The sequence below is a fragment of the Nothobranchius furzeri genome, chromosome 3 (genome assembly GCF_043380555.1).
Source record: "Nothobranchius furzeri strain GRZ-AD chromosome 3, NfurGRZ-RIMD1, whole genome shotgun sequence".
Lineage (NCBI taxonomy): Eukaryota > Metazoa > Chordata > Actinopteri > Cyprinodontiformes > Nothobranchiidae > Nothobranchius > Nothobranchius furzeri.
The window spans coordinates 4,967,757-4,977,204 of record NC_091743.1 but is presented as its reverse complement, the minus strand read 5'-3'; the positions used below and the strand labels follow the sequence as shown (position 1 = coordinate 4,977,204).

General features: G+C 44.2%; 1 protein-coding gene across 2 annotated transcripts in view; it reads right to left on the bottom strand.

Moving 5' to 3' along the window:
* Nucleotides 1-4,761: 4,761 nt before the first annotated feature.
* Nucleotides 4,762-9,448, bottom strand: part of LOC107372335 (laminin subunit beta-3) — a 143,632-nt gene continuing 138,945 nt past the window's right edge. For both annotated transcript variants that reach the window (XM_054734788.2, XM_054734790.2), the window contains 2 exons: nt 6,526-6,685; nt 4,762-5,058 (listed from right to left, as the gene is read on the bottom strand). In XM_054734788.2, the coding sequence (XP_054590763.2) occupies nt 4,925-5,058; nt 6,526-6,685 (294 nt within the window). In that variant the 3' untranslated portion in view covers nt 4,762-4,924. The remainder of the gene's footprint in view (nt 5,059-6,525; nt 6,686-9,448) is intronic.

Genomic DNA, 9,448 nt, shown 5'->3' with positions numbered 1-9,448 from the left:
TAGGTTGAGCTGTCCTGGCTGTACTTCTATTCACAGATTATCCATCACAGGAGACATAAAGTCTGACTGCCTTTTATCTGACCGCTGTTCCATCTGCAAGATGAAGGACACTTCTAGATTTAAAAGAATCATTTTTAATAAACAGTTATCACTGTCCTATTACAATGTTCATAAATAATCATCATGGTCCATTATAAATGTATTTAATTACTGAAAGTAATTATTATTCTTTGGTTAATAATAATTAATATTTATGATAATCAGTAATGTTGATCAGTGACAGAATGTCATGTGCACTTATACACACCATGCAGGACACTGAAATCCGGTCAAAGGTAACTGCTCTCACAGGTCGTTGCTCCATAACAACAAAGCTTTCTATCTCTGAGAGGGCGTGTCCTGAGGTATGTTAAAACCTAAACTCCTCAGTTCAAGTTCAGTTCTTGAGCTCACCAAAATCTCTCCGTGGCGACAAGAGTCCCAGGGGATCGGGTCGGCCGCTCGACCTCTGTCACGCTGATAGAATTGCTCCAGAAACGCCATCTGCAACCAGCTGACGCAAAACTCCTTCAGAGTTCTTGACTTTTTAGACGCAACCAGTTTCTTCAGTCGTTGTGACCCGGAGACCTCTCAGGACTGATTTGGTCGCACTACGGTTCTTCTACCCACCTCGTGCTTGGGGGTCATCATCTCCTCCTGACATCTTGGATCAAAGAAGGGGGTCTCCTAACTGGGTGAGGTAGACACTTCCGACAGATTGCGTCCGTACGCCAGTTTCTTTAAGAAATAACTTAGCTCAGCTGCAAAACAAACTTTCACCCAGAACGCGTTTTCTCTCTCTGATAGAAACCTTCTGAGACCCATTCACACATCCAAACACACACATTTCATTTTAGTTTTCACCCAGACACAGTTTGCTTCAATACCAAGTTTAATATAAAAGCTTTTATGAATTGACTTTTAAATTGTCATCTTTAAATTGGTAGTAATAAATTCTTAACTTTTAAACCTGACTCTTCTTTGAAATGAAACACAGAGTGGTGTATATTTGGTCACTGAACGAGCAAAGATTTCTTTAAATCTTCTGATTTAATAAATAAACTTTTGCTATTAATTTAAATCTCTTAAATTAAATATTAATCTTTGGATTAAATATAGACCAAGCCAGTTTAGACCTGGCCCAGTCTTGATGTTTTAACTTATGTGTCTTGTTCAGTGGGGGCCGGGTCTTGGCTTTTCTTCCCTTGGCCATGTCTCTGAGCACCGAACACCTTGTGCTTCTGGATACTCCAGGTAGGTTGCAGATATAGAATAGGGTGGAACTGGAGGATAATGGGAGTTAACTTGCATCTTTTTATATCAACACATTTCTTGCGACCCTGTTGACTTTTGGCAACAAAACACTTTTGTGATCACTCCCCAGTACTTTAATAATTTCAAGAGTGCTGCATCTCTCTGAATGGCTTCTTACAACTTTTGATCTTTCTGAGTCTGTTAAATCTTTTTGTTCTTTACCCATTTTGCCAGAGGAAAAGAAGCTTCCTAATAATGCACATATTGATATAAGGTGTTGATCTCATTAGGCCACACCCTCCCTTATTACACAAATATACATTACCTGATATGCTTCAATCCAATAAGCATTCAAGATTTTACAGCTTGGAGTTGGAACATATGTGTATAATTGATGAAGTGGTACAAATTAGGGATGAGCGAGTACACCACTATCTGTATCTGTATCTGTACTCGGAAGTGGGTGCGGGAGAAACATTCAGCAAATTACCAACTACAGGAGACCATCCTCCATTTCTGATGCTAATCATGGCCTTGCTGAGGAGCTAAATGGCTTTTATTGTTGCTTTGAGGAAAGGAATGGCATACCCCTCCTCCACTCCAGCATAGCTGCAGCCGCCACCCCTCACCTGGACACTCTTACTCCTCTTTCCTCTAAATCACAAGCTACGTTCCTTGTGAAGGAAGAGGATGTCTGCAACATCTTTAGGAGACAGAACGTACGGAAGGCACCAGGCCCAGATGGAGTAACTCCTTCCTGCCTCAGGACCTGTGCTGTCCAACTAGCACCTGTCTTCACAACGTTATTCAACAGATCGCTGGAGCTGTGTGAGGTTCCATCATGCTTCAAAAGCTCAACTATCATCCCAGTACCTAAGAAATCCTCCCCTACCGAACTGAATGACTACAGACCCGTGGCTTTGACATCAGTAGTCATGAAGTCCTTTGAACGCTTGGTGCTGTCCCATCTTAAAAGCACCACAGGCCACCAGCTGGATCCCCTGCAGTTTGCCTATAGGGCAAACAGGTCAGTGGATGATGCGATTAACATGGGGCTGCACTTCATCCTGGAACATCTTGATCAACCAAGGACCTACGCAAGGATATTGTTTGTGGATTTTAGCTCTGCTTTTAACACCGTTATACCAGAAATCCTCACCTCAAAGCTTTCTCAGCTCACTGTTTCCCCTGCTATGTGTCAGTGGATTTCCAGCTTCCTGACAAATAGGAGCCAGCATGTGCGGTTGAACAATGTTACGTCTGGCACAAGGTTGATCAGCACCGGTACACCACAGGGGTGCGTCCTTTCTCCACTGCTCTTTTCATTGTACACCAATGACTGCACCTCTAATGACTCAGCTGTAAAAATCCTGAAATTTGCAGATGACACCACTGTCATTGGGCTCATCCAGGATGGTGATGAGTCTGCTTATCAGCGAGAAGTTGAGAGGCTGGTGGTCTGGTGTAGTCAGCACAATCTTGAGCTTAACACCCTTAAGACTGTGGAGATGGTCGTGGATTTTAGGAAGCTTCCCACAGTGCTGCCCCCCCTCACAATATCCAACAGCCCAGTGTCAATGGTGGACTCATTCAAGTTCTTGGGAACTATCATTTCCAGGGATCTGAACTGGGAGACAAACATCAACTCCATCGTCAAAAAGGCTCAGCAGAGGATGTATTTCTTACGGCAACTAAGGAAGTACGGCCTACCACAAGAGCTGCTGACCATCTTCTACACTGCTGCAGTCGAATCCATACTTTGCTCATCCATCACTGTCTGGTTTGGGTCAGCCACAAAAATGGACAAATGCAGACTACAGCCTATTATTAAAACAGCAGGAAAAATCATTGGTGCCCAACTGCCCTCTGTCCAGGAACTGTACATCAGCAGGACCAGGAAAAAGGCAGTGAATATTGTCCAAGATGCCACACATCCTGCATCTACTCTCTTCCATCTCCTCCCATCTGGCAGACGCTACAGATCACTGTACACAAAAACTACCAGACACAAGAACAGTTTCTTTCCTTCAGCCATTTCTCTCCTGAATCTGTAGATTCTTTTACCATCCTTTTATTATAGTTTTTAATACTTAATCAGTATGCTTATGGATATGTGTGTGCGTGTGTGTGTGTGTGTGCGTGCGTGCGTGTGTGTGTGGGTATGTATATATGTATATAGGTGTGTGCGTAAATGAACATGTGTGTGGGTATACATGTTCTTATGTGTTTTTAGGTATTTTTATTCTCATTTATTATGGTTGTTGTATGTTTTAGAGAGCGAACATCTACCGAAGACAAATTCCTTGTAAATGTAATTTTACTTGGCCAATAAATCTGAAATCGGAAATTTAACCGGAAGTGGGTGTGGTTTACATCAATACGTTATTTTAAGTCTGATCAGAAGTTGCTATGTGTATTGTTTATTTGAAAACTATTTACAGAGCAGCCTCAGAGTTGAGATAAAATGTTTTTGATCACAATAGTAAAGGAACTATTACAGAACAAGTTTTTCAACAAAATCAGAACATTAATATTTAAGTGCATGGATTAAGAGAGAGAGAGAGAGAGAGAGAGAGAGAGAGAGAGAGAGAGAGAGAGAGAGAGAGAAGAAGAGATCTTTTCTATAGCGTCTCTCAAGATAAAAATCACGAGGTGCTTCACAAAAACAAAACATGTAAAATAGAAAAAAGAATTTAGAAAATGATTAAAATATATTTTAAATGAGCAAAAAATAAACAATTGTGATTAAAAAATGTAAAGAAAGAGAGAGAGAGTGAATAGGAAAGAGGGAGTGGATACTGAGGAAGAGGAGAGAGAGAGAGAGAGAGAGAGAGAGAGAGGGAAAAAAAACCTGACCGGAGCGGTGGCAGTGACTGACGCGGCACGAGCCGTTTTCAGCTCTGTCTTGTCAAATGCACCACGTACGTTACAAAAAAAGTAACTTTAAATAACTTTAAAATGAAGCAAACTGAAGAAAACATAGGGAGTACTGAAGAAACGTGAACAGTGAAGCAAGCACAGAGAGATCCGTTACTGTCTGTGTGTGTGCGTGGATGGAACGGACCCGGCATGAGCTGTGATCTCCCAGCTACAGAGCTGTGTGTAGGGAGGGGCGGCCGCTCTATTTGTCTTCACACTCTGTGACTGACCAGTCAGTTACCCAATGAGGATTTTCCTTCATAACGATTACAGATATTTACGAGTTTTACTCGTTTCATGCTCGTACTCGTCAAAAATGCTTTATCCGTACCGGATACTCGACTGAAATGAGTATCCGGCTCATCCCTAGTACAAATACTCACTTGCCTAATAACTGCGCACACAGTGTACATTCTACCTGCATCCAACTCGGCCCACTGGTGTGGATCAGACCCCCAAACCTGAGCGCTCTGTTTTGTTGCTGATGAATTTTCCTGGTGATTCAGCATAAAACTTCCAGCTACTCCAACAAGGAATCATGTTGCAAGAGAATATTGTAACATCTTTATTGGTTTCCACAGCCAACCGTCTCATTCTGTGCAAAGATAAACTCGTGTGTGTGTTTCAGAGAGAGAGAGAGAGAGAGAGAGAGAGAGAGAGAGAGAGAGAGAGAGAGAGCGAGAGAGAGATGAAAGCGTGCCGATTTTTAGGCCTAGCAGCCACTGAGATCTGACGCTTTCTTTTGAATAGAAGCCAGTAGAGCTTTAGTCTTGGTCTCCAGTTCTTGGAGGATTGAGGACTTCTGGATAATTTCCTCCTGCAGCATTCGGAGGGAATCTGCTTTTCCTGCAGAGAAGATCAAAGATATGGAATGGATCCAGAACTGTTTCCCTGTTGGGACATTCCTGCATAATATACAAACATGACGACCATTTATGGCTAAACATTTCCGGAAACTAAATTTACTGAAATGCAGGAACATTTCATTGTGTGTGTGTGTGTGTGTGTGTGTGTGTGGGTGTGTGTATGTGTGTGTGTGCGTGCGTGCGTGTGTGTGTGTGTTGCTTTGCAACTTGCTGAGTGGGCCTCCAGCATGTGAAATAAGGTTCTGAAACGTAAACCCTTAACGTAAATTTGCACATCTCTGTCACATTAAAGAGATAAAACACTTCTTCTTCTTCAATGCAATATTCGTCATGTGTTCAATATTTGTGCAATACTGGATTTACATAGTATGTCTGTGTCCCTGACAGTATGCTGCATAGTGTTGGCACCCATTTTTTAGTCATGGTTTTTAGCGGTCATAGGCTACAATAGTAGTTCACTGCCTATTTTGTATATGCATGTACCTTTGTTATGAAGTTAATTCATTGTCTCATTTAATATCACTGTGAATCACCATTCATAATCATTAGCCTTTCATCATCATTAATATAGTAATAAATAGATTTTTATAAACTTTATTTTTGTCTCTGAGTCAAATCATTATAAAGTGTTGTTTCCCTGGATTAACCAAATTACCTAGTTTCATCAGCCATCGAATATTAAAGGCTCAATAATATTGATAATCCATATTTTTATGGAATATTACATTTATTGAATACCTTTATATTCTATTGACAAGTTATTAAAAGTAACCACTTACAAATCGTTACAGAGTGTGTGTGTCCCTTACCAGTTTGAAGAAAAGGAGGATTATAATTTTTCCAAAACACATTGTTTGCTGTTTACATTTTTATTGTTTGTACCCTGCTTTCATTGGACAATACTATATTATTAATAAACATGTGTGTTTACAATAGTTTTAGGGGGAGGGTCAATTTTAAGATGGAGGGGTCATGTCTCTTTTGCACACACCCTCTTCCCAGATCTCCATCTATGCAATCATGATTAAAACAAAGTCCACTCAACAGGGTTGAATCTACGCTTATGCACAAAATGGGGTCGGCAAACTGCGTAGCAACTTTCCACACAAACTCTGGGATTAATAAAAGAAAATGTAGAGGAAAAATGTGCACAAATTTAAGTTGACTAAGGACCTGGCTTACGCACATTTTGGACATGGAGAGCACCTGCAGTGCTGCTGCTGAGAAGATGCAATTATGAATACCAGCAGCATTATCACTTGTACCGCTTCGTGTTCACACAGACCAAGTAAACCCTATATGTATATATATATATATATATATATATATATATATATATATATGTATGTGTGTGTGTGTGTGTATGTGTGAGAAAAAGTTTTATCGAAAAAAAAATGCAGTTATTTGTGTCTCTGTCAATGATATTTACAAATGTATGTATGTATACCTTCTATTGCAGTCAACATGTTTTCAGTGGTGTTAGCCAAAGCTCCAGCACCATCCTGAATGTTGGCTAGTCGGCCGGCCATTGGCTTTGCTCCTCCAGCCTCCCCAGTGGCCCATTCATTTCTAAGATGTTTCAGTTGTTCCTCCAAAGTGACCATGTCCTGCGCACACACACACACACACACACACACACACACACACACACACACACACACACACACACACACACACACACACACACACACACACACACACACACACACACACACACACACACACAAAATTATAGGAGTACCAGTACAGAAGCTGGTGGTTGACATGGCTGTTGACTGGAGATGTGTTCAGCGCTTTAACCATCCTTCCATCACATTAATCATACTCTTGATCAGAAGACTCTCTTCATAGTTGTAGTTTAGAACTACGGGGGGTTCCTGTCGGAGAGAAAAGGCTCTAGCACCAGGCACCAGAACTTTAGGTTACAGTCGTAACCCCGGTTCTCTTTCTTAACATTTGTTTCGATGTCTCACTATGGGATATGCCCCTCCGCAGATTCCTCAGAAGCACTTATCTCAATGCGTTAATCCTGATTGACCAGTGACCGTGATGTATGCGTCACCTGCTTCTATAAGTAGCAAGCGTCTCAACGCACGCACCATTCAAGATAAACGCCTCTTCACGCTTCGCCCCGCAAGAAGGGTTGTCTGGAGAGACATCTCACTCATGTTACTCAGAGAACCGGGGTTACGACAGTAACCTAAAGTTCTCTTTCTTAACATTCGTTTTGATGTCTCACTATGGGATATGGAGACTCCCGTATTGCCAGACAGCTTATCCAGCAATCACCAACCTACAGGGGGTACGTCTTGGCCTGCTGAGGACCCCACACCCATAATTGTGTGGGTCATAGCAAGGACTGAGACGTCAAGCTTATAGAAACATGCAAATGCAAGTGGAGAAGCCCAACTTGCTGAAGCACAAATCTCCTGGACAGACAGCCCTTGAAAAAGGGCCCAAGAAGCAGACAGACCCCTAGTAGAATAGGCCATGAGCCCTACAGGTGCCTGAATGCCCTGACGGAGTAAGCCAGAGAAAAAGCCTCTACAATCCAGTGGGAAAGCCGTTGCTTTGTGATGGGTTTTCTCTTACAAGGTCCTCCCCATGACACAAAAAGCTGGTCCACCCTGCAAAAGTTCCCCGTCCGAGTAACATACTCCTTGAGCGTGCGAATCAGACACAGCTTGTGCAATGACTCCTCCTCAGGAGAGGAGAAGGGCGGTGGGTAGAAAGCTGTGAGGAGAATAGGAGAAAAGGAGCCCACCACCTTAGGCACAAAGGCAGGGTTGGGCTTCAGGGACACCCTCATGTCACCTGGTGCAAACTGAGTGCAGGATGGGTGCACAGAGAGAGCCTGTAAGTCACTGACTTGCTTTGCAGACACCAAAGCCAGGACAAGCACTACCTTAAGAGACAGGATCTTAAGGTCCAGGCCGTCCAGCCACCAAGTAAAGATCCCATGAGGGCACCAGGGGTCGAGACACAGGGAGAAGCCAACGTGCACCCCTCATGAAGCTACACACCAGGGGTGTTGACTTGCCAATTTCTTCCCAAAACCTGAGTGTTGGGTGGAAATGGCTGCTAGGTACACTTCAATGGTGGAGAAAGCCTTCCTCCCATCCAGCAATTGTTGCAGGAAAGACGGAATGACATTCAGTAGGCACTGGGAGGGTGAGATATCCCTGCCCTGGCAGCATGCTTCAAACACCCTCCATTTACAGTCATACAGGGGCCTAGTGGAGGGGGCCCTAGCAGTCTGAATGGTTCAAATGACCGCCTGGGACAGCTCTGCTGACCCTAACCCACACCCGTCGGGGCCAGACCCACAGGGCCAGTCGTTCTGGTTGAGGATGGAAGATTGAGCTGCCTGCTTGGGACACTAGGTCCCTGCGAGGCAGCAATTTCCAAGGTTGGCCCTCCAGGAGCTGGAAAATGTCCGCCAACCAATGCATGGCTGGCCAGTAAGGGGCCACCAGAATGAGTGAATGGCGCTGAGCTCGTACCCTCAGCAAGGTGGGTGGTATCAGGGCCACTGGGGGGAAAAGCGTAAAGCAGTTCCCGTGGCCAGTCGTGCGCCAGCGCGTCCATGCCGAGTGGAGCGTCTTGGTCACGCAGGGAGAAAAACAGTGGACACTGAGCATTCTCCTTGGAGGCAAAAAGATCCACTACGGGTTTGCTGAACCAGATCCAAATCTGTTCCAACACTGCTGGATGCAGGCTCAAATCCGCGTACAGGGGATCCCTCTGGACAATAGCCTCCGTACACCTGAAAAACACCCTCGAGCTCTGTGAGAGGCCGAAAGGGAGCACGGTGTATTCGTAACACACTCCCTGAAAGGCAAACCTCAGCTATTTCCTGTGTGGAGGGTTCACGGGAATGTGAAAGTATGCGTCCCTCAGGTCGATTGAGGTGTTCGATTGGGCGAACGCCAAAGGGATGAGAGCTTGAGCATTTTGAATTTGTACTTTCTGAGGCATCGGTTCAGGGCCCTCAGATCCAGGATCGGGCAAATACCAGTCCCCCCCCTTCGGGACCAGGAAGTACCTGGAGTACCTTGGAGCCTTTAACCTCTCGAAATTGTTCTCAGCACCCAATCTGAGGCAGAAACCGCATTCCATTCCTCTATGTGAGTGGAGAGAGGCGACACAGCCGTGACACATGGAGAAGCAGCTCCCTCCAGAGGCTGTGGCACAGCGGTGCTTGTGGCAACTACTACGCATGCGCTGGGACTTTGGCATATATGGGAACGACCCGTGGCTGGCGGGGCCGCCCCAGCCTGGTCTTGCATCATTTTTATTGATTTTTGCTGTGCCCTTGACATTCTGTCTGGATGTGACAGCGAACCGTTTGTTTATGTTTATATTTATTT